The sequence below is a fragment of the Barbatula barbatula genome (assembly GCF_947034865.1).
Source record: "Barbatula barbatula genome assembly, chromosome: 11".
NCBI lineage: Eukaryota > Metazoa > Chordata > Actinopteri > Cypriniformes > Nemacheilidae > Barbatula > Barbatula barbatula.
The window spans coordinates 24031198-24056967 of NC_136774.1; the positions used below are offsets into that span (position 1 = coordinate 24031198).

Genomic DNA, 25770 nt, shown 5'->3' on the forward strand with positions numbered 1-25770 from the left:
CATGTCTGTCTATGTACACTTCTGAAATCTGTGATGATCTGTGTGTGTTTGGATCTGTGAGGTCTGTCAGATTGCTGTGAGGGTTTGTGTCTGTGCAGGTATTATTTTCCCTGTAACCGCTGGCTGGCGGTTGATGAAGACGACGGTCAGATCGCCCGTGAGCTGGTTCCTGTGGATGAGGCTTTCATGAGGAAGGATGAAGACGACGAGGAGTCAGGAGCCACACTGGGTTTGGAGCAGAAGGGTGAGTGATGAAGAGTCCAGCAAACACACAAAAACACATCTTTCTATGATTTATGAATGATGGTTTCTGATCTCTAGCCATGTCGACAACATACACACTGAGGATCAAGACAGGAGATAAAAAACACGCCGGAACTGACGCCAATGTCTTTGCCATTCTGTACGGGGAGAACGATGACACGGGTGAACACACACACACACACACACGTCTGAGATGACTGAAACACACACGCGTGTGCTCTTCTTCACACTCCTTTTCATCTCCACAGGAATCATCAACCTCAAAGCTTCGAAAACTCACAAGAATAAGTTTGAGAGGGGAATGATCGATGAGTTCACAGTGGAGGCTGTGGATCTGGGAGATCTTCAGAAACTGAGAATCGGACATGATAACGCAGGTGTGTGTGATTGACAGGTGGAACTGAAGAAGTTTTGTTTTGACAGGATTCAGTCGAGCGCCTCTGAAAGCTGCTAGCGGTCAGTGAGGCGTGAGGTGTCGAGTGTCCTGGCTGGTGTTCAGCTGTAGATCAGAAATAAATACACATCTTCATGACTTGTGAAGTGATGATCGTGTGTGTACAGGTGGATCATCCGGCTGGTTTCTGGACTGGGTGGAAATCGACGCTCCTTCACTAGGACAGAGGCTTCGCTTTCCGTGCGGCCGCTGGCTGGACTCTGGAGAAGATGATGGCGCGATCGTCCGAGATCTGTATCCCGCAGACCTGCAGACTGAACTTTACACCCCGTGTAAGAGACAGAAACCGCTCGCCTGACATCTCTCTCTCATATGTGTTGATCTGTACACATCTCTCTTATTTCTCAGTTGTTCCGTACGAGATAACCACATTCACCAGCGACGTGTTTGCGGCGGGGACGGACGCAGACGTCTTCATCGTTCTGTACGGTGAGAAGGGTCTGTGTACTCAACAGAAGTATCTGTGCGTCAACAAGAGAGAACGCCGCATGTACTTTGAACGAGAAGCGGAGGACATGTTCATCGTGGAGGTGAGAGTCCAGAAGCATCATTCAGGAGATGACGCTGAGCTCTCCCCTCTGACTGTTGTGTTTCTTTGGAGCTGGAAGATGTAGGTGACGTCTTGGAGAAGATTCGAATCGGACACGATAACAAAGGGACGAACCCCGGCTGGCATCTCGACAGAGTGGAAATAAGACGACTTTTAAGAAAAGGAAAGGTCAGAAATCGAAAACACAAGTGAAAGTTGTGTATAGACCACTTTGGATGATGTAAACAAAACTGATCCAAAGCTGATTCAAAATAACTTCCTGTTTCACTATACTTCACAACAAAAAGAAAACATTTTAACCAAACGTTACATGAATATCTTAAAGTTTAAATTATATATGTGAGATACAAAAACTTCTTGCGGAAGGGTCTATAGTCTATAAGTTGTAGGTTGATGCAGAAAGCAGAGACGTTTACTTTTTAAACAATGACTGTTTTAAACATGTACAACTGTTTAGCATTACGCTACCAAATCAACTGAAAGAAGTCCAATATCATTCTCACGGGTTAACATACATTACATTCCACATTTCTTTCAAGATAATTCATTACGATGACATCAAATATAATTCATTCATTACCTCATCCGTGAACATGACGGGTGATCTCCATACACCTCTGGATTGTGAAAACCACATGTCCAATAATTCCCCTCCCCTACATAACGTCATTTAGCTTCACCATTTGTTGTTGTTTCCAAAGTGCGCCATCTAGCGATCCAAATGATCATATTGTGGCTTTACATGTAGAATATATTAACAAACTTAAACCATTACTCTATTGCACATCGCATTAGTTATTAAATTATCGCATATCACATTTTCTGTTATATCGTGCAGCCCTATTGGTTATATCATTCTTTCAATATCTTTTCAAACTATTTCAAGCAATTTTAGCTTTGGACCAAATGCATAATTGTAAATGTAGGATGCTATCACACATGGCATTTTCTTTCAAAATGACACACCCCTAGTGTTAGTAATGTTTGAATGTTGTGAATAAGGGTTCAGAGACCACCATCTTCCCGTGCGAGTGCTGGCTGGCGAGGTCTGAAGATGACGGTGAGACGGTTCGAGAGCTGGTGCCCTCTGACATCATCACTGAGAAACTCCAGCGAGACGGAACACTGAAACACAGTGAGATTGAGGTGGAGGACGCTCTGGAGAGTGAGTCTCGTCTCATTCATGATGACATCATCATTATTTACTGTAGAGATGAGTAACGCTGGATCTCTTCAGCTCACACGTATAAGGTGTCTGTCAGGACGGGTGATATGTACGGAGCGGGAACTGATGCCAACGTGTTTCTCACCATCTATGGAGACCTGGGAGACACCGGCGAACGCAAACTCAGAAAATCTGAGAGCAGCAGCAACAAGTTTGAGAGAGGAGCGGTAAATCTGACATCCTCACGTGTATTTCATCATCATGTTTTGGGTATTGTATGATGTCTTCTGTGTAGGTTGATAAATTCAGCATTGAGGCGGTGGATCTCGGTCAGGTATTTAAGATCAGAATCCGTCATGATAACTCGGGGCCGGGAGCAGACTGGTATCTGGATCAGGTGGAGGTGGTGGACGTGGAGACGGAGGAGGTTTATATGTTCCTGTGTGAACGCTGGCTCTCCAAAAAGAAAGAGGACAAGCGGATCGAGAGAAACTTCTTTGTCAAGGTGACACTTTTAAATTTTTTCACCAACCCGTACTTTTCTGTTTTTACAAAAAAAGTTTTCTGTGTTGAACTGAAATTCTGTTTCATACAAAATGACAAAAACATTTAAAGTGAATGTCCGTCATTTATAATCATGTCCTGTAATCATTTAGGGATATGAAGGTGACAGAAACCCAAACAACGTGAAGAAGACCACACAGAACTCTAAAGCCGGTCTGGACGGAAACATGAACAAAAAAAAGAAAAAGAAGAAAGCTGTAGTCGTGGACGAGGGTCCCAGTACGTTCACATTTTGACTCTTGAGATGTGATGTCCTGATCTGTTCATCCTCGTAATGTTTTGTCCGGTGTGTGTTTTGTGCAGTGATACCATACCACTTCACAGTGTCCACAGGAGATGATCGGGACGCCAGCACCTCCAGTCGTGTTTACGTCATCATCATGGGACTCAAGGAGCTGGAGACTGAGCGTCTTTGGCTGGATCTGCCCCAGGACAAGAAATGTTTCGCTGCCGGCGGGATGGAACATTTCATCTGTTATGGATTAGATGTGGGAGAAATCAAGAGGGTCGAGGTGACACTGTTTTCATAAACAGAATAAAAACGATGTATGAAACACAAGGGCACAAAATGACGAACATCATGTGTTGTTCTCTTGTCAGTTGGGTCATAATGGAGCGACTCCAGAGAGCTGCTGGCTGGTTGACGAACTTTCTGTGGCCGTCCCGACTAAAGGCATTCAGTACAACTTCACATGTAAGTGCTGGTTAGCCAAAGACAGAGGAGACGGTCTGACGGCACGAGTCTTCAACATCCTCGACGCTACCACCATCGGTATCATACGAAAGGTGTGAACGCTTTAGCCGTCTCACTGCACCTGAAGCTCTGAGGTGCGCTGACCGACCACTATCATCTCTTTTTCTCAGGTGATTTATGAAGTGACCGTGGTCACAGGCGACACTCAGAACGCAGGTACTGACACCAACATCTTTATAACTGTGTTCGGAGCCAACGGGAGCAGCGAGGAGATGCTTCTCTCAAAAAATGAGGACAGGTACCACTTCACCATCACCCATCATCATTCACTTTAGAGCATTATACTGACGTTTTTCTTTATATACATTTAGAATTTTGGTAACACTTTAGATTAATGTATCCTTTATAAAGCATTTATGAATATGTTCAATAAGAATTAATAAGTAGTTGACAAAGGCATTATAAAGCAGTTATAACTGCATGAATAAAAATGGATTCTAATGAAATGTCTGCCAGATAGTGAGCAGGTATAAGAAAAACAACACAACACCCTACGGTGTCCAGACTATATTACAAACAACATCAAGATAATAATCAATCTGCTTTCCAGTCAAATAAATGATGAATAAATAAATTTATTAAGCATTTATAATTAAGCATTTATGGCCGACCCATCTCCAGCGTCTTTGGAAGATCTCTTCCTCAAAAGGCTGCTGTCCTGTTCGCTGCCACAGCTCCAGGTTACTGATACTGTTCGGCCAGCGTACCATTAGGATTCGTCTGAGACAGGTGTTCATAAAGGACTGGATTTTCTTCATGGTAGTGACTGTTGTCAGTAGAACAGACTTTATCGTGGAGTTAAAGATCCTGATCTTGGTGTTCCTAGGCAACTCAGATCAGACTTTCTTCAGCTGGTGGAAAGCTGCCCTTGCCTTTCCAATCCGCACCTTCACATCCGCCTCTGTCCCTCCCAACTTGTCGACTACGCTGCCAAGATAGGTGAAGCTTTCCACTTCCTCTAGTGCTTCTCCTTCTAGCCTGATGGGGGCCGTGTTGCAATTGTTGACTTGGAGGAACTTGTTCTTCCCTTTGTGTATAATGAGTCCAAGGCTTGCTGAATGAGATGCGATGATATTGGTCTTCTCCTGCATTTGTTGCTGGGTGTGGGAAAGAAGTGCCAGGTCATCAGCAAAATCGAGGTCATCCAAATGTGTCCAAGGTGTCCATTGGATGTCATTGCTCTTCTGGGCAATTGATGTCTTTATTACAATAGGCATCCTTGTCTCACCCCTGTTCGTACTTGGAAGGCATCAGTAAGCTGCTGGCCATGTACCACTCTGCAGGTCATGCCCTCATATGAGTTCCTGTTTATAAAGGGTACCTTAATGTAAAGTGTTACCAGGATTTTTCTGAGAATGACTTCATTCAATTGATTTCAAGTTCAGTTGAAAAAAAAGAAAAAGTAGAATAGAGAATTTGTATGAATTGACTCTTAAAGAAAAAAATGGATAAAAGTGTCTGCTAAATGTATAAATGCAAAAACTTTAAATTAGAAAAATGTGTTTTAGGTTTCAGGGAGATAATGTAATGATGTGTGTTTTGTGTTCATTGTGCTATGTTCAGTAAATGAGTTAACAATTGTTAACTTCAAAATGCTCCCCCTTTGGCTTTCAATAGTGGGAATTAAAATGACCATGGCAAGTCAATGGGGGCATATTTTAAAGTGTACTACTCCTTTAAAATCTCAGTTTTGTGTTTACTGTCATGCGATCGTGTGCAGGTTTGAACGAGGACAAGAGGACGCGTTTAACCTAGAGATCGATGACATCGCTCCCCTGAAGAAACTGCGTGTTCGCATCGACGGAACAGGAAGTCGTCCTGATTGGTTCCTCGATAAGGTGTGTGGATCTGAGCTGATGAAACATTAACATCTCATATAGAGTCCTGCACTTCAGTTTATCATTGGTTTATGATGTCACGTGACTCAGATGATCCTGAGGAACCTGACCACAGAAGAGATTTATGTGTTCACCTATGAGAACTGGCTCTCCAAAACCAAAGGACCCAAGAGGACAAAAGTGTGTGAGCTCCCCGCTGTGGTGGATGATGAAGAGATGGTGGAGAAAACCACATACATCATTCAGGTCAAAACCAGTGACGCTTCTGGTAAGTCACACGTGAGCGATACATACATGAAATCTCACTAGAAAAAACATTCAGATGATTTTAATGTTGTGAAAGGCGCTATAGAAAATACAGTTGATTATTATTATTATTATTATTATTGACATCAAAACAACATTCGCCTCTTGACACACAGTAAGAGCAGAGAGCGGAGTTGAATTTGAGATCCGTTATAGCTTTCCTGTATCTCAGTGGTAAGAGCAGGCGTTAACAACCCCAAGGTCATGGGTTGGATCCCAGGGATTGCACATACTTAGAAACAAATGTATAGTATAATGTAGTGTAAGTCACTTTAGACAAAGGCTTCTGCCAAATACATTAATTTAAATGTTGTGTACATATTCAGACTCATTGAGGTGAAACTAAAGTCTCAGTTTGTTCTCTCTTTGGTCTCAAGAGTTGTCGGTGTGCTGTGTGGCTTTTTTGCAGGCGCTGGGACAGATGCCAATGTGTTTCTGATCGTGTTTGGAGAAAACGGTGACACAGGAACTCTGGCGCTGAAAGAGAGCAGCAACAGAAATAAATTTGAACGCAAACAGATGGATGTGTTCCGCTTTCTGGATGTTTTCAGTCTGGGAGAGCTGTCAAAGGTCCGAGTGTGGCACGACAATAAAGGTGAACACATAAAATCATGTCATCCATAACACTCAGTGTTGGGTAAGTTACTCTGAAAAAGTAATTTATTACAAGTTACTAATGACATATTCAATAGTATCATACAAATAAACTTGAATTTAGTTTGAACTTTTTCTCAAGTACCTAATTCAAGTTCATTTTTCTCACCTCATTGGAAGAATGAGTTACCATAAACGTACATCATTCTTATATTTTTTCCTTAAAAAGAGACTAGTGTATAGAAAGTGCATCTTGATTCAAGAATGTTTAGATATTTGTACCACAAAACAAGACAAAAACAGCTAGTAAGAATGTCATTTGTTGCAGCGCATCAGAGGAAACTGTAATTAAATTACAGACCAAAATAAGAGTAATCCCTTACTTGAGTTTTTCAAGGGAAAAGTCATTTAATTACTGTAACTCATTACTTAGTAACTGGTTACACCCAACACTGATAAGACTTCAGTCAATGTTGTGCTGTGATCGTGATTTCATCACACATCTCAAATGATACAGTAACATCCCGTGATGGAAATGAGCTGAACATTCATACTTCACATGAAAACTGAATTAAGGATCGTAAAGACACAATAAATCTTGATGTTTGTTCGACTCTGTGTTTAGAGGATCTGTGTTGTTTGTGTCATCAGGTCCTGCTCCCGGGTGGCACCTGGAATACATCGATGTGAAAGATGAACTGCTGGATGAAACGTTCCGCTTCCCATGTGACCGATGGCTGGCCAAAAACGAAGATGATGGTCAGATCATGAGAGAACTGGCGTGTGCCAACAATGACGCTCTGGATCTCAGTGACAAGATCAGTAAGAAGCCATCACCTCCTTTTCATTCAACTCCTTAATGATGAATCTGAATATTGCAAACTTCTGTTGTAATCCTTTCAGAATATGACATCCAAACCATAACCGCCAACTCTGAAGACGCAGAGACTAAAGAAAACGCATGGGTCGTGCTGGAGGGCAGAAAAGGTCGTTCCAAAGAGTTCGTGATGGAAAACCCGAAGAAGAAGAGATTTTTACGGTACGTAGAGCAACGACTTTACACTTTTAGACAGAAAGACGTTCAAGCAAAGACAATTGCTGTCTGTCAGAAATAGGGATGTAAGGATGTCAACCGCTCACGGTACGATAATACCTTGGTGTAATGCCTGCCGTGCAATATTTATTACCGTATTTAAAAAGTGTCATAAGTGTTTAATATACAATTATTGGACATTGCAATGATGTACAAATGAACCATGTCAGATTCTGTCCTCTTTTCTTTATCGTCTCGTCATAACTGTTGTTTTAAGGTGTGAGATCAGTCAAATGACTTAAACAGCACCAGCGGGACCTTGACAGAGCTAATATCTATTATTATGTTTAACATTCTCTATGTCAAAGGTATCAGAGACCTATAACTTCATACAGTCATGTGACCACGATAATGATGAGATGATTTTGCTAACACGATATCGCTAATATTGTTACATCCCTGGTTCCTCAAAACCTACATGAAAGCTAATGTCATGTGACTTGTGTCTGCTTCAGCGGTGCCACCGATTCGTTTGAGTTTTCCTCCAAAAATCTGGGAGATATTGTTGGTATCTGTGTGGGTCACATATCTAAAGAGAAGAAAGTGAAGAGTGAATCTTTCTGGCACGTGCAGGAGGTGGTGATAACAGAAAAAGAGCTTGGAAACAAGTGAGTTTCATTCCCTGTGTGTGTGTAGGAAATATCATCATGAATATAACAGACGGTCAATCTCTCTCTCACTACACAGATATTATTTCACCTGTGATGCTCGTATTCCGCTGGCAGCCAAGAAAGACGAGTTCATGACTTTTGAGTGCACCAAATCAGTGGAGAGTTTTTCTAGCAAAGTCCGCAGTCTGGTTCCTGTGAAATATGAAATCATCATCATCACCGGAGACATTAAAGATTCGGGGACGGACACCAACGTCTTCATCACACTCTACGGCGTCAACGGAGACTCTGGGAAACGAGCGCTGAAGCAGAAGTTCAGGAACCTGTTTGAGAAAGGACGCACGGACCGCTTCATACTGGAGATGCTGGATTTAGGTGAACTGTTGAGGATTAAAGTGGAGCACGACAACAGCGGCCTGTCTCCCGGCTGGTTTCTGGAGTGTGTGGAGATCACAAACACTGCAAACTGGGTGACGACCATCTTCATTTGTGGAAAGTGGTTAGACCAAAACAGAGCCGACGGACAGATCCACAGAGTGCTGTATCCCAAGTATTAAACATGAGCGTTGAACAAATCAAACACACATCAACACTTATTTGTACTTTTTGTAAGAAATTATAATAAACCTCCTTTGTGATGAGATTAACGTTTTATTTTGAAATGTTTTGAACACTTTCAGTAGCTGTCACAAATCATATCATACACGTGCTCTCTTTTTGTAAAGCATTTTCAACATTTTATTGGAAAAAAAAACCATACAAAAAGGGTCATAAACAAGACAAGAAATTAAAAAAGAAAGGAAAATTTGGGTTAAGCTATGCAACTTTTTGCATCGTCATTAGTAATAAATACAGTACAAAATCCACCGAGAGTGAATCTAAGATTTTCTTTTTTTACGCAATATACACTTATCTATCATACATTATAATCACCAAGCTATTGCTTAAATATCGTCAATACATATTTTTCTACTTGAGCTATAAAATATTCATGTCAGAAAACATCGCGCAGTAACAGCACACATCAGGATCATCGTCCTCTTCACTGGCAGGTTATTTCACATGTTTTTTGTTTTGTTTTTTTCTCGTCAGCAGCAGAAAAACATCAGAAATATTTACGGTAAAATATGTACTCATTCTCATACGCATATTAAAACCTGAGAAAGACATGCATTACAGAACTTGTGCTTTAGGATCATCTAGGGTTCAGTCTGTTAGCGTTAGACACATGATAATACTATTGCTTATGTCAAATCTGCTGGAGAAATCAATCCATCAAATCAAAACCACTTTAAGGCTACACAGGCTAGAGACACAAATCAGAAAAAAATGGAAAAAGCCATTATTCCCCCCCACACACACACACGCACACTTCTGGAACGACTCTCGTGTGTTTATTAGGTTGCACACTAGAACTAGTACGTCACACTTGAGTGATGTATTCAGAGTTTTCCACAACACTCTATTGGCAGAATAAAACTTTGGGGGTTTAAAAGCTTAATTACGTGTGAAAATGTGACATCATAAGAAAGACAGAAATATACTATAGTGTACCACAATACTAGCTGTAAGAATGCATTCAGACGTTTTAAATCCCCTCTTACACAAAAAGAAAAGAATAAAGTAAACGGGCTTCTCGAACGGAAACTCGACCGCAGTGTACAGAGAGCTGGCCGACACCGAACTCGAACACTAAACTATAAATGAAAGCCAAAAGAGTACAAGACAAGCAGCCACAGCTAAACTCACTCGTCATCACTATCAGAAAACACGCACAGATTCACCAGCTGTTGAAATGACGACGACAACAGTGATGCATGTGTGCAGAAAAACATGCAAAACTATTCCAGTCCGTATGAACGAGCTCACAGCTGAAAGATTCGATGAAATTGCATGAATGGAATGTAACCAAAAACTACAGCAACACATACGAACACACTTCAGCACGCCCTTGGCTTTTTATTTCGCTTGTTTTGACACTTATGCCCCCTTAAAAAATACGACCGCATGCAAAGCACTCCCATTAAAGTATTACAGCACGATGAGGTATTTATACACACGCTTTGCTTACGTAAATAAATTAATCGATTACATTGCGATACTAGTTCAGAACTCAAAACACACACCCAGAGCAGGTAAAGTTAGTTATAAATTATGATTGTTAAATACTTAAGGCATTTGGACGCACGATCTCATGTGTAAACTACGCAACGGAAAAAGCAGAAACGCGCATCATCATCATCATCATCATCATCACAATTAACCATTATTATCATTATTATTATTATTAGACGCACAACGCGAAATCCAAAACGACGTCGTCATATTGTCGAAACAACAACATCTGCTGAGATGCTACGGAACAAGATACGTCACGCACATTAAAAGTGGTCCGCCAGTGTGAGGCGTTACGAAAAGGTCAACGAAATCACATCACGTGCTGTTAAAACGGATCCGTTGCAGTGGATGAGTGCACTATACACGAGGAAACTGAGTGCAAATGCAAAAGCAAGAAACGTGAAAGAATCGCGCGACAGTGCATTCACGAAAAGAACGATCGACGTTAAGACGACAATAAATATTTTCTTCCAGCATTGAAGCTACTTGTGTCGCGAAGCCGTTCCGGCCCCACACACACAGCTTTGCGACCGCAAGCGACAAAGAGAACGACCGCGAACGGCGTAGAAAAAAAATCTTGTTTGGTTTCTAGAAAACGAATGGCTTTACTCCCTTGTGTCCTCTAGAAATGGCAGCGCGCGAACGGGCTTCATGCACGGTATGACGAGCGAGCGAAACCACACACGTCACGAGACTCACAGAGACACGTCGACACTTATAAACGTGTGCTTGTGCTACTACAGGCAATGCGGTCACATGGTTCACTCGCATTAAGAACACAGTGAGTGTCTTCAGGATTAGTAGAATATCTCGCCTCATGCATTTCATTCCCACAATCCTCCACGTGCATGGTCACGTTTGTAAGCGAGCACAAAATACAGACGGTCACAGTTCATGTCTATGGCAAGCCTGCTTTTACTGGTACATCACTCCACGCCACACCAATGACTCAAGCATCATCACCTCTGATAAATACAACACACGCACGTCATTACTCTTGTGTACTTGCGTACTAGATTTGTTTCTGCTGCGATGCTTCGTCCGTGACCCACTGAACCCTGAAAATGGTCGGTGGTTCTGAGGAGAGCGTCGATGAAATCTTCTCCATGCGCTTCTGTATTCCTCCCTGTTCTACATCATCGGTTGGCTCAGAAGGCAAAGGTCAGAGGTGAGAGGTGATAGAGACGACACACATTTGGCAAAGTACCCACAAGGGGACGGAGAAAGATGACAGGACTTGAGATTATAGTGCTACGCAAGACATCAGCTATCGGGGGACAGCTGCGTCTCAATGTCTACCCTGCAGATGGGACACTTCTTATTGGTGGCCAGCCACTGGTCAACACACGCCTGATGGAAGAGATGCATGCAGGGTAATCTCCTGAGAACACGAGAAGAACACGTCAGAACGAGCAGCTGAAGAATGTTCACGTGTCATGTGTGTGTGTGTGTGTGTGTGTGTTTACAGTACCTCACATCTTCTCCATCTTCAAGCATTGAGAGGCAAATCGTGCATTTTTCATCCGTGTCTAATTCTTCTTCATCCATCCTGATCTTCAGCTCCAGAGGTCTTCTCTACACACCACAACATCACAAACACATTCTGCTTGAGCGCTCCAGAATCACACAAAACGTTTCCACTCTGTCGGGGTGGAGGAGGGCGGCGATTGACTATTTCAATGTGACTTTACCTTTTTATATTTGTGAGGAAAAGTGAATCTCTCGATGGTGCTCTGCAGGGCTCCTCTGTTCACATTCCCCAGTCTGTCCTCCAACTGCAGAAGCTCCTGCAATCACAACACAATGCCTGCAATCAAAACACGCATTCACGCACACGTGTGTGAGGTCACGCGTGTCAGGTGACGTACCTCATAACTCTCCCGTACGGCAGAAGCGTGACGAGACGGACTGAGTCCCTGCAGAGCCAGCAGGTGTAACTGAGGATACGGGTAGTTTCTGATCTCGTGGACGACCTGCACACGACATCAGGTTAACACACTCACAATGACAGACAGACAATCAAAATGTTCTGATTCACCGAGACGAACTGACCACTTGTGCTGTCGTTGTGTTTCTGGGGAAGTGATGGAGACGTGGAGACGTCAGGTAATGCTGGTAATGTTGTGAGAGAGGGGGAATGTGATACTGCGGTAGAGCCGGATCCACACTCAGATCCCTGAGCACAAACACACATCATTATCATCATCATCATCAGAGAAAGAAAGAGAGAGAGAGAGAGAGAGAGAGAGAGAGAGAGCAGTGAATGGTCTTATCGAGGAGAAGAGACACGCACCAGTCTGTTCCTTCAGCCAGATAACGCTGAGGCTGCTGTGGAAGGCCTGCGGTCGGAGGAACGTGAAGGGAAGGGGGGTAATCGTACGGTGGTCGCAGCGTCTGCGGGTGGTGCAGGGGTCTGTCTTGAGCGTGTCTGCCACAAAAACAGAACAAACATCAGAGTTTATATGTAAAAAATGACATGTTTTAAAAGCTAAATTTTTTAATGAATTCATGGAGAAATGTAAAAAAAAAAGTGTGTACTCAGGACAGCGACCGGTACTTTTCCAAAGATAAAATGTATACTTTTTAAGGAGTAGTATGCTTAAAATAATATATTAAAGGGACAGTTCACCCAAAAATGAAAATTCTGTCATCATTTACTCGCCCTCAGGTTGTTTTAAACCTGTGTAAATGTCTTTGTTCTGCTAAACACAAAGGAAGATATTTGTAAGAATGTCAGTAACCAAAAGATCTCATCCCGCATTCACTGCCATAATACTATGAAAGTCAACGGGGGACGAGATCTGTTTGGTAACTGACATTATTACAAATATCTTCCTTTGTGACATACAGTACACACTGGTTTGAAACAATCAGAGGGGGACGGTTACTGGTGATGACAGAATTTTTGTATTATTGGCTGAAGTATCCCTTTAATAGTAAACTCTAACAAAACAATGCCTTGTTCTTAATGGGTTTATCGCATCCAGTGTATGTACGATGTTAAGTTCACTTAAAGGAAACTTACTAGTACACTTGCTGTATAAAAACGACTAAACTTATAGCTTACTAGTATACTTCAAAGTGTAGTATTTAACTAATAAATATCAGTATACAAAGGTTATTATAGTTGACTGAAACTAAAAAGATATTGGATACGTTAAATGCTAAATATTATAATAAATCTATGAATAAAAGTTAAAATATGATTCGCCTAAATACTAAAAAACGAAAGGTGAAGTAGAGTGATTATTGTGGGTGTGTTTTCATGTTTATTCACACATGATCCTGGCCGTTGGAGTGTTGTATGTTGTGTTGTGACGGTGTTCTTCAGAAGATCATGATGATGTACCTGGGCTGTGGAAGGATCCTCCTGTGTTGGGCCTCCAGGATCTGCTGTTGGATGAGGTATTGCTGGTGTAAAGCCTGAGGTAGGAAAGGAGTGCTGGGGATGTCCTGGAAAGGTGGTGCTGGTATGTGGCCGAGGGGCGGATGTAACGCGGTGGCGGCGGGCGGCTGGTGAGCGGGCCCGAGGTGATGGCTGACCCCCGTCTGAGATTGTCCTGGATGAGGCATTGGGAATTCCACGGGGATCTGTGTCTGCGGGCCGACGTGGAAATGACGGCAGGAGGTAGCATGACTGTGCCTGTTAAAATGAGACCCTGCAACAACAACAACCACATGACAGCAGAGGTTATGAGAGAACATCAGTGTCACGGGACGTGAGAGAGAGAAAGTGAGTGTGATTTGTGTTTTTAAGGTGAATGTGTAACATTATTCATACCTCATGTGTGTTATTATGAAACAGATGAGGCATGTTCTTCTCCACACAAATCATTTCAGGTTCCTACCAAAGATGTGGACATGAACGGCTCTGACAGACGGCTTCATGTAGCAAATATCTCTCGAAATCTAGTTTAGATTCCTTAAATCGTCTGTTTGTGAGTAAATGTGTATTATGATGAGATGACATTGTGTGTGTGTGTGTGTGTCAAGTGTATTGTCGTGTTGTGTGAAGACAGTCCGTGTCTCCTCACCTCAACATCACTTTCCGTTTGTTTTACTGACAGCAGATGAAAACTGAAGAGATTCACAGCTGTCGTGCTGCCGATTCATCGACTCAAAACCACATGCGCGTCATAACATAATTCTCTGGACACAACTCAAGTCTGTTTGTGACGCATTTCTTTGAAATGAAACGGCAAATCCAATGACATTTCTGTGGAATCAAAGTGATTTTTCCAGAACATCCATCTTATCTGAACTCAGACCTCTGGTATTCCTTCCAGAAGCAGCACGTTTCACACTGATAAATCACAAGAATCATGTCTGTGGGATGAAAATGAAACCTTTAGTTTGCTGAAAGCTGTTTTGCACTCACAGCAACTATCAGCTGCAGAAAGTGAAGATATCCAAAAGAGTTTTGCTAGCGATGAAGAGTGCAGGACAGAAAACTAGACCTGACATCAGAACGTTCATCTAGCATTTGTTTTGTTTCTTTATCAGTAGGACAAACTTTGAAAAATGTATAGATGAATGAGTTATCAGTGAACAGAACTCTCTCAGTACAGAGGTGGAAAGTTGACAGTGTGTCTGTGGGCTGAAAGGTTCATGTGTGTCAGATGAGAGGTGGAGGACAGAGCCGTCTGTCAGTTTGTTGTGATGCAGAGATCATTTCAACTTTTCTTTATTCCTGCAATGAAAATATTGCTGCTATGATTCTGGCATTAGTGCTGTAGAAAAACACTGAGTTGAATAAATGAATGAATGAATGAAGTGAAGCGCAAATCATTGATAATCCTCACACGAGGCCACTGCTGAACATATCTGTGTGTCGGTTAGAAGACCGGAGATGAAATGAGTAGACACGCCAGAGAAGAAAGGCCACGTTTACATTGAGTCCGGATCATTTACTCGGAGATGACTTGAAAGTGCAGCACTGAACGCCATTCAAACACTAAAGTAAGAGAGCGTTTTATCAACTTTCAAGTGTCTCTGTGATGGGCGTAAATGACCACAGATCAACTAACCGAGGTCTCGTGATGGAAATCAATCTATCATTGTCACAGCAGAAGAGGGGGAGAGACAATAAATGATAATCAGCAAGAAGCACACTGGAGGTTAGGAAAAATACTATCATCTTTATTGAAAAATATTAGTATACGTGGACTGGTGTCATAATAAGAACATGCAACAAATAAAAACAACATTGATCGATAGCAAGGCCCACCATGCTCAGTACAGGGTTAACAGAACAAAAGCCACATCCAATGAGCAGATGCATCGGCTACAGCACACATTACAGTACAGCAGGGTACATACACAACTACATTACTACAGAAAGATTACATTAGAAATAAGAAGCATAATAATATGAATAATAATAATAATAATAATGTGAATCATGCACTGAAGTCTATACCCAGAACAAAAGGTAGACAAACCACAACCAAACAAAAGACATTTGAGCTCTTGTGGAGTATTTCATATAATGGCAGATCATTATAAACATCCCTGCCAAATGGATGGCATTTTGATTGGAAAATCGTCACAGTCATTCGTGATCGCCGGCTTTCACCCAAAAATTAAAGGGGAAGTTCACCCACAAATCTTCGGAGCACAAATGAAGATATTTAGGGACATCTGAGAGGTGTCCAGGCCTCCTCATAGACATCATGGTTTCAGTTGTTGTCAAGGTCCAGAAAAGCACTAAAGACTTGTTTACATTGGTCCATCCGCTCATAGTGGATCAGTTGAATTTATATAAGGCGTCGAGAATGATTTATGTGTGAATGAGCGGATGGAACGATGTAACCAAGTCTTTAGTGCTTTTCTGGACCTTGACAACAACTGACACCATGATGTCTATGAGGAGGACTGGAAATCTCTCAGATGTCCCTAAATATCTTCGTTTAACGTCATGTGGGCGAGTAACATCACACAAAGCCGTTTGTCTGTTGTTTTCTTGTTTTGTCTCTCAAATAATGGATGATGGTGTAAAGGGCAGAGGTAATGAATGAAGAAGCACAGTTATGCAGGTGACAACTAAAGGTTTTCAATAAACAGGGAAACGAACGCTGATTATTATTCAAGCACAAAATGCATCCATTTCGCAGGAATTTACATACGTGTTGTTGACTACCAAAGCACACATGAGTCACTTTACTACAGCTACTGATGTGGGTTAAAACAACACTAAAGCACATGTGTGTTAGGCTCTCTGTGTTTGAATGTGTTTGGTCTCAGGTGAGCTGAGCAGATCTGAGATGTTTTGTCGTCTTCTGATGGAAAGAGGAAATGAGGGATCAGAACACAGATGTTCATTAAAACACAATGATCTGATATGTAGTATGTAGATTCAGCCTCCATAGACTATGAAACAGGAGAAAAGAACAGAAATAAAGCACATGAAATCAAAGACGGAAGATAAGAAACAGAAATAAAAAAGCTTCATGAGATCAGCGATGGAGAAAAACCACCAGCCACACTCGTGTCAATAATAATAATAATCACCAGCCACACTCGTGTCTATAATAATAATAATAATCACCAGCCACACTTGTGTCAATTATAATAATAATCACCAGCCACACTTGTGTCAATTATAATAATAATAATCACCAGCCACACTTGTGTCAATTATAATAATAATCACCAGCCACACTTGTGTCAATTATAATAATAATCACCAGCCACACTTGTGTCAATAATAATAATAATCACCAGCCACACTTGTGTCAATTATAATAATAATAATCACCAGCCACACTCGTGTCAATTATAATAATAATCACCAGCCACACTCGTGTCAATAATAATAATAATAATAATCACCAGCCACACTCGTGTCAATAATAATAATAATAATCACCAGCCACACTTGTGTCAATTATAATAATAATCACCAGCCACACTTGTGTCAATTATAATAATAATAATCACCAGCCACACTCGTGTCAATTATAATAATAATCACCAGCCACACTTGTGTCAATTATAATAATAATAATCACCAGCCACACTTGTGTCAATTATAATAATAATAATCACCAGCCACACTTGTGTCAATTATAATAATAATCACCAGCCACACTTGTGTCAATTATAATAATAATCACCAGCCACACTTGTGTCAATAATAATAATAATCACCAGCCACACTTGTGTCAATTATAATAATAATCACCAGCCACACTTGTGTCAATTATAATAATAATAATCACCAGCCACACTCGTGTCAATTATAATAATAATCACCAGCCACACTCGTGTCAATAATAATAATAATAATAATCACCAGCCACACTCGTGTCAATAATAATAATAATAATCACCAGCCACACTCGTGTCAATAATAATAATAATCACCAGCCACACTTGTGTCAATTATAATAATAATCACCAGCCACACTTGTGTCAATTAAAATAATAATAATCACCAGCCACACTCGTGTCAATAATAATAATAATCACCAGCCACACTCGTGTCAATAATAATAATAATAATCACCAGCCACACTCGTGTCAATAATAATAATAATAATCACCAGCCACACTCGTGTCAATAATAATAATAATAATAATCACCAGCCACACTTGTGTCAATTAAAATAATAATAATCACCAGCCACACTCGTGTCAATAATAATAATAATCACCAGCCACACTCGTGTCAATAATAATAATAATAATAATCACCAGCCACACTTGTGTCAATTAAAATAATAATAATCACCAGCCACACTCGTGTCAATAATAATAATAATCACCAGCCACACTTGTGTCAATTATAATAATAATCACCAGCCACACTTGTGTCAATTATAATAATAATAATCACCAGCCACACTCGTGTCAATTATAATAATAATCACCAGCCACACTCGTGTCAATAATAATAATAATAATCACCAGCCACACTCGTGTCAATAATAATAATAATTATCACCAGCCACACTCGTGTCAATAATAATAATAATAATCACCAGCCACACTCGTGTCAATAATAATAATAATCACCAGCCACACTCGTGTCAATAATAATAATAATAATCACCAGCCACACTCGTGTCAATAATAATAATAATCACCAGCCACACTCGTGTCAATAATAATAATAATAATCACCAGCCACACTCGTGTCAATAATAATAATAATCACCAGCCACACTCGTGTCAATAATAATAATAATCACCAGCCACACTCGTGTCAATAATAATAATAATCACCAGCCACACTGTGTCAATAATAATAATAATAATCACCAGCCACACTCGTGTCAATAATAATAATAATAATAATCACCAGCCACACTCGTGTCAATAATAATAATAATCACCAGCCACACTCGTGTCAATAATAATAATCATAATAATCACCAGCCACACTCGTGTCAATAATAATAATAATCACCAGCCACACTCGTGTCAATAATAATAATAATCACCAGCCACACTCGTGTCAATAATAATAATAATCACCAGCCACACTCTTGTCAATAATAATAATAATCACCAGCCACACTCTTGTCAATAATAATAATAATCACCAGCCACACTCGTGTCAATAATAATAATAATAATAATAATCACCAGCCACACTCGTGTCAATAATAATAATAATCACCAGCCACACTCGTGTCAATAATAATAATAATCACCAGCCACACTCTTGTCAATAATAATAATAATCACCAGCCACACTCGTGTCAATAATAATAATAATAATAATAATCACCAGCCACACTCGTGTCAATAATAATAATAATAATAATCACCAGCCACACTCGTGTCAATAATAATAATAATAATCACCAGCCACACTCGTGTCAATAATAATAATAATAATCACCAGCCACACTCGTGTCAATAATAATAATAATCACCAGCCACACTCGTGTCAATAATAATAATAATCACCAGCCACACTCGTGTCAATAATAATAATAATCACCAGCCACACTCGTGTCAATAATAATAATAATCACCAGCCACACTCGTGTCAATAATAATATTAATCACCAGCCACACTCGTGTCAATAATAATAATAATAATCACCAGCCACACTCGTGTCTATAATAATAATAATAATCACCAGCCACACTTGTGTCAATTATAATAATAATCACCAGCCACACTCGTGTCAATAATAATAATAATAATAATCACCAGCCACACTCGTGTCAATAATAATAATAATCACCAGCCACACTCGTGTCAATAATAATAATAATAATCACCAGCCACACTCGTGTCAATAATAATAATAATCACCAGCCACACTCGTGTCAATAATAATAATAATCACCAGCCACACTCGTGTCAATAATAATAATAATCACCAGCCACACTCGTGTCAATAATAATAATAATAATCACCAGCCACACTCGTGTCAATAATAATAATAATAATAATAATCACCAGCCACACTCGTGTCAATAATAATAATAATAATAATCACCAGCCACACTCGTGTCAATAATAATAATAATCACCAGCCACACTCGTGTCAATAATAATAATAATCACCAGCCACACTCGTGTCAATAATAATAATAATAATCACCAGCCACACTCGTGTCAATAATAATAATAATAATCACCAGCCACACTCGTGTCAATAATAATAATAATAATCACCAGCCACACTCGTGTCAATAATAATAATAATAATCACCAGCCACACTCGTGTCAATAATAATAATCACCAGCCACACTCGTGTCAATAATAATAATAATAATCACCAGCCACACTCGTGTCAATAATAATAATAATAATCACCAGCCACACTCGTGTCAATAATAATAATAATAATCACCAGCCACACTCGTGTCAATAATAATAATAATAATCACCAGCCACACTCGTGTCAATAATAATAATAATAATCACCAGCCACACTCGTGTCAATAATAATAATAATAATCACCAGCCACACTCGTGTCAATAATAATAATAATAATCACCAGCCACACTCGTGTCAATAATAATAATAATAATCACCAGCCACACTCGTGTCAATAATAATAATAATAATCACCAGCCACACTCGTGTCAATAATAATAATAATAATCACCAGCCACACTCGTGTCAATAATAATAATAATAATCACCAGCCACACTCGTGTCAATAATAATAATAATCACCAGCCACAGTCGTGTCAATAATAATAATAATCACCAGCCACAGTCGTGTCAATAATAATAATAATAATAATAATCACCAGCCACACTCGTGTCAATAATAATAATAATAATAATCACCAGCCACACTCGTGTCAATAATAATAATAATCACCAGCCACACTCGTGTCAATAATAATAATAATAATCACCAGCCACACTCGTGTCAATAATAATAATAATAATCACCAGCCACACTCGTGTCAATAATAATAATAATAATCACCAGCCACACTCGTGTCAATAATAATAATAATAATCACCAGCCACACTCGTGTCAATAATAATAATAATCACCAGCCACACTTGTGTCAATAATAATAATAATCACCAGCCACACTCGTGTCAATAATAATAATAATAATCACCAGCCACACTCGTGTCAATAATAATAATAATCACCAGCCACACTCGTGTCAATAATAATAATAATCACCAGCCACACTCGTGTCAATAATAATAATAAAACACATCGGCGTGAATGTGAATCGTGACGCTGTACGTTACCGTGATGTAAAATAACACCAGCTGACGTAACATTACGTCAGATTAAAAACACGCTTTTGACGGTTTATTTGCTGATGTGACGTTAACGCAGATGGTCGTGTGTCCGTTAATCTCAGGCCCGGATTAGCATCGTTAGCATACTGAGGTAAAGGCTAACCTGACAGATAAAACCTCAAATCACATTACGCTCAAATAGACGATATCGTTATCGTGTAGACAAAGCCAATCTTTTCCAAATAACGACAATAAATGACGTTTGATGTGAAGCAGAAAGCGCCGGTCAGTCGGCTAACAGATCACCACAGATCAGAATCAAACCTCACAGACACGCTAACGGTAATTTAACATCAAATGCTCTCATTCGCAACGATTATCTTCTCATTTTGGACCTGTGGCGACAAATAAAACGGTTTTAATAAACACCGCGTGAATCAAGCAAAGGCCCTCAGATGTGAAATACTGTGGTAAAGAAAGTGTTATAAATAACGTTACCTCTGTTTCTCACTGAGCCGAAGACGGGAAGAACTAAATATCCAACGTGAACTAACACCATCCTTCAGATCTTCTCTTTGATGAATATCAATATAAACGGGGGGATAAATATCGTACATTCAGCGGGATCATATGCAGTCAGTCACCGCGAGGACAAAGAGGAGCGACACTGATGCTCGAATCACACGTTCTCCTGAATCGGTTCATCGCATGATTCGATCCAACCGGGTGACGTGTTGGACACGTAACAACATATAACATTTATCATACTTCGTGTAATATAACCGAATGTATTAAAATACATACAAATGGAAAGAATCGTTTATCCTGACACCAAAAAGAAACTCCGAAGCTAATTGTCCGAACGAACCGAGTCGCTGTAATGAACGAGTCTTCCTGTAAAGCAGCAGACTGCTGTGATGTCTTCTGTCCACCAGAGGCGCTCTCACCTTAGACTGATTCAATTGAATCTTTGCGTTGTTATAAAGCATTTTGACAAACGATAGACATTTAAGAATGCTTATTTATTGTTTACTGTACAGCTCTGGTGCATTTAGGTACAAATTAATTGACTTTACATCATAATCATTGAACCATAAAACAACACGAGTGCTTGTGCTGCTCGATATTTCTTACATATTAAGTTACATACATTATACATGTCTTCAAAACTGTATAAAACGTCGTACATTCGGTCTCACTATTTACACTAATACAGCAAAAAAGAAGCTGACTTAAAAGTAGTTTGGTTTTATGAATAAAACACAGTATGACTCATTATCACAAAGCATTAAAAAAGCACTGAGCTATAGGCATTGTTTACAGAGAAAGTAGAACAGCTAATGGGCAACGTTAGACACGTGACACAAAGCTTCATGCGTTTAAGTGTTTATTTCATCCCTCACAGAAAACGTCCCCATGGTTTTATTATAGTAAAAGTGTAGTTACCATGTTTTTTGGTATATTGATTACCTTTTGTGTAACCACAGTTTTACTACCCAAACGGCCGGGGGACAGTGTCAACTCAATGGGAATTTGTGGTTACAACGGTGTAGCTGTGTATATATATATATATATATATATATACTTTTGTTTCTTGTAAAACCATGGTTCATTTCTGTTTGGGATATACATTACCTGTAGAGATCATAAACGGTGACCGATCTGACCAGTGTTGTTCTTCAGACGCAGAATGTTTGGCAGTAATACTGATCTAGAACTCCATTCACATACACTATATAGGTCACTGAGAAGAACCGTAGTTGTGTGTCAGATCAGAGTTCTCCTGAAGGCTTGTGTGAGACAGATCCTCACTCTGATCAGACTTTGACAGAGTGTTCTCACACAGATCTGACACAAAGAACACCTGCATCCAGTCAGCGAGAGAGACAGAAACATTTATTATATGTGAAATCATTTCCGTATGCTAATAATCTCACGTTCATTAGATTGACGTACAGTAAATAAAGCCACGATGACACCCTGCACGAGACCGGTGAGAACGTCACTCCAGTGGTGTTTATAATCGGAGACGCGTGAAAGACCCACGTACAGAGACGTAGAGATGAAGAAGAACTGAAGAGTCGGACGCACCAGCCGAGACCATCCGCCGATCATTCTAGACTGAAGGTACAGCTTTACAGAGATAAAACAATATTCACACAGATTAACAGCAAAGCCAAGAAACATTTACACGATAAACTCTCCTTTGAGCAAAACACTTACAGCCAGAAACAGCATACAGTACATAGAAAATGATGAGTGTCCAGAATAAAAGGACAGCCTGTGAAAGAAATAATAACATATAATAATCCCACAAAACGTCTGTTTTACCAAATGAAAAGTGTCACAGTTGATCTATTTGAAGAGAAAGCAGTGGTGACCTGGCCTCACTGATGATCCTCGGGTCTCCTGTACACGTGACGTTCTCAATATAACCAGATTTACAGTCAATGAGACTCCAGTCGGGTTGACACACAGTCAGAAAATGTGGTCGCAGTCGGCCGACGGAGTATTTGGCGATGTCAGTCAGTGACTGGCTTAACGCCGCTCCAAACAAGAATGATCCCACGCTCTTGTACACACACGCTACATACTCAGAACTATAGGATGCTCGGGAGCGCACATACACAGAGAAACACTCGCCGAAGATGATCTGTGGATAACACACAAACGTCATCTGTAGAATCAAACACGTGTGTTTACTGTAAGACACTATTTACTCTCTGTAAACGTGAAATGTATTTTAGGATCTGTTTGTGTTTACAGTCAGTGAGAGAGAAGCTGAATGTATGAGTGCAGAAGGACACTTACTATAAAGAGTGTGAGAGGAATCATTATTCCCATCAGTAACTGGTAAGATATGGTGTCTTCTTTAGAAGGATACTTGATGCTGGAATCACTGCAAAAAAATCCTCTCTTGAACGGTCTGTGTTGAATATTCAGGACTGCAAATGGAAGTCCAGCTGAAAGAAAAACAAACAAATACAAGATTTATCATAAGCCGTTATAACACAGTAGTGTTTTATAAGGGCGATGAATTAAGACGTGAATTTTAACCTGAGCTTTTGTTATATAAGAGGTAGTCGTATTCAAGCGAACATCCTTCAAGTGTCAGAACTGATACTGAAATAACAACTGTTATTGACACCAGGCTCAGCAAACGCCAGGTCCTGAAACCCCCAAATTCACAGAATTTCTCCAGCCGGCCTCAAAACCCGGGTAGAAAATAACCAATTACTTATTGATTTTGATGTTTTCAAATGTAAAAACCACGCAAACTTCCTAAGTATAAAATAATAAAAACGGCCAGTTCAGGACAACTTTAATTTCAAGTGGAGTGTTATGAGGCACAAGGCAAGAGCTAAAGAACATTTTGTTATTTTCTGTATTTCATCATTGAGATCTTCCAGAGAGTGCTGGTCAAGATAACAGCACATACCAGATGACAACATATCAATGTTACAAATACATTAAGAAAGAACTTTGTTTTGTTTTAAAGAATGGCAAAAAAACACATTAATCCAAAATGCCACAATGCCTAAATAAGATTTCTCTATTTAACTCAATTTGTGGACAGACTTCATTATTCTGCCAGTTCTGTGAGTCCTCTATAAGTATTCCTGTTACCACTGAAACTGAATGGATTGACTTTGAGTAATTTCATCAGCCATAAACATTCTAGACATTTCTCTACATCATCTAATAATACACAGAACAGACAGAGGCTTTTGTACATTCAGTCACGGTTATATCGAGTGATTCAGAATATACTGTAAACTCTCTTTTTCTACACCATTAATATACAGCAACAATATGTGGATGATGCTTTTGTTGTGTTTATATACAGTATCATTTTGGATAAATATACACTAATGAATTCATGTGTATGTAATATGTGACATATCTCAACATGTGCAGTTGTGTAAGTTCTTGTCTTTGTCTCCCACAATAAAATACTATAGTATTTTAAAATGTACCTTAGTAAACTAGACGATAGTGTTTGCTATAGTAAACACTGTACACTTATAGCAAACACATAATGACCATTATAACAACTATAACACCAAGTCGTATTATGCGACTAATATGAAACATTACAAGCATGTGAGGAGACTTGAAATGGTTTGATCTGTATAAACTCACCGATGATCAGACAGCAAACATCCAAACAAATGCAGAAAACTCCTTTAGTCTCCAACATCTTTACTTCCGCAAGCACACTTCTGTCTTTAGCTGGTTTACACTTTAACATTTATTTACATCACAATACGATAAACACGTGCGAAAATTAATCCATAAAGAGCGCGACAGATCGTGAAACAATCGCATTTAAATCAGTCGACAGTCTTTCGAAATCACTTTACATCTGTGTAAATGATGGAGAATAATCTGAGTCTTATGGTCCGATGTGTGTCGCCGTTATTTCACATCTCCGGTTACTTCACCTCGCATGATGGTGATGTCAATCCCTTTGGGTGTCAATCATATGCAAGCTCCGCCCTCGACTTCCTCCTCGTCATGTGCAGGTCCCGCCCACCGCTTCCTCTTAGAGCCAGTCTCTGTTCCTTAAAATAGAGATTCTGCTCGAACTAATATAATCCTTCACATCATTCACTAATATTCAAGCAGTGTATGTTATTGCTCACAGGTTTCTCTTTCACAGTTCTTATTAGTTTTTCCACTTAGGAGAAATAAAAATACACAAGGAGTATAAAATAAATGTAGATTTGAGTAAATGCGATGATAAATGTTTGAGTTGATATTGAGATCAATGT

The 25770-nt window shown here is 39.9% G+C and overlaps 3 protein-coding genes across 5 annotated transcripts in view; 1 reads left to right on the forward strand and 2 right to left on the reverse strand.

The window, feature by feature from the left end:
* Positions 1 to 8835, forward strand: part of loxhd1b (lipoxygenase homology PLAT domains 1b) — a gene marked incomplete at its 5' end in the record, with an annotated part of 21210 nt that extends 12375 nt beyond the window's left edge. Inside the window, 20 exons of the mRNA XM_079468172.1 lie at positions 99 to 244; positions 322 to 426; positions 513 to 641; positions 826 to 990; positions 1067 to 1248; positions 1320 to 1436; positions 2271 to 2433; positions 2506 to 2660; positions 2729 to 2938; positions 3090 to 3216; positions 3301 to 3509; positions 3598 to 3783; positions 3862 to 3989; positions 5472 to 5589; positions 5680 to 5857; positions 6305 to 6490; positions 7141 to 7311; positions 7393 to 7528; positions 8038 to 8190; positions 8270 to 8835. Coding sequence (XP_079324298.1) covers positions 99 to 244; positions 322 to 426; positions 513 to 641; positions 826 to 990; positions 1067 to 1248; positions 1320 to 1436; positions 2271 to 2433; positions 2506 to 2660; positions 2729 to 2938; positions 3090 to 3216; positions 3301 to 3509; positions 3598 to 3783; positions 3862 to 3989; positions 5472 to 5589; positions 5680 to 5857; positions 6305 to 6490; positions 7141 to 7311; positions 7393 to 7528; positions 8038 to 8190; positions 8270 to 8750 — 3445 coding nt within the window. The 3' untranslated portion in view covers positions 8751 to 8835. The remainder of the gene's footprint in view (positions 1 to 98; positions 245 to 321; positions 427 to 512; positions 642 to 825; positions 991 to 1066; positions 1249 to 1319; positions 1437 to 2270; positions 2434 to 2505; positions 2661 to 2728; positions 2939 to 3089; positions 3217 to 3300; positions 3510 to 3597; positions 3784 to 3861; positions 3990 to 5471; positions 5590 to 5679; positions 5858 to 6304; positions 6491 to 7140; positions 7312 to 7392; positions 7529 to 8037; positions 8191 to 8269) is intronic.
* Positions 8828 to 21664, reverse strand: ark2cb (arkadia (RNF111) C-terminal like ring finger ubiquitin ligase 2Cb). Of its 3 annotated transcripts, none has more exons than XM_079467569.1 (8): positions 21494 to 21664; positions 13661 to 13970; positions 12605 to 12739; positions 12364 to 12487; positions 12180 to 12284; positions 12003 to 12098; positions 11783 to 11886; positions 8828 to 11692 (listed from the first exon to the last, which is right to left on the reverse strand). In XM_079467569.1, exons 1-8 carry the CDS (start codon positions 21552 to 21554, stop codon positions 11575 to 11577), a joined length of 1053 nt encoding a protein of 350 aa, XP_079323695.1. In that variant the 5' UTR covers positions 21555 to 21664; the 3' UTR covers positions 8828 to 11574. The 3 variants fall into 3 exon arrangements, with proteins under 3 accessions (XP_079323695.1, XP_079323696.1, XP_079323697.1); XM_079467570.1 differs by having other exon boundaries at positions 8836 to 11692; positions 13661 to 16680; positions 21494 to 21633; XM_079467571.1 differs by having other exon boundaries at positions 8836 to 11692; positions 13661 to 16589; positions 21494 to 21584.
* Positions 21665 to 22005: 341 nt separating this feature from the next.
* On the reverse strand, positions 22006 to 25472 carry plpp1b (phospholipid phosphatase 1b). Its single transcript, XM_079467012.1, has 6 exons — positions 25139 to 25472; positions 23807 to 23958; positions 23377 to 23648; positions 23219 to 23276; positions 22952 to 23128; positions 22006 to 22859 (listed from the first exon to the last, which is right to left on the reverse strand). Exons 1-6 carry the CDS (start codon positions 25245 to 25247, stop codon positions 22737 to 22739), a joined length of 891 nt encoding a protein of 296 aa, XP_079323138.1. The 5' UTR covers positions 25248 to 25472; the 3' UTR covers positions 22006 to 22736.
* Between the last annotated feature and the right edge of the window lie 298 nt (positions 25473 to 25770).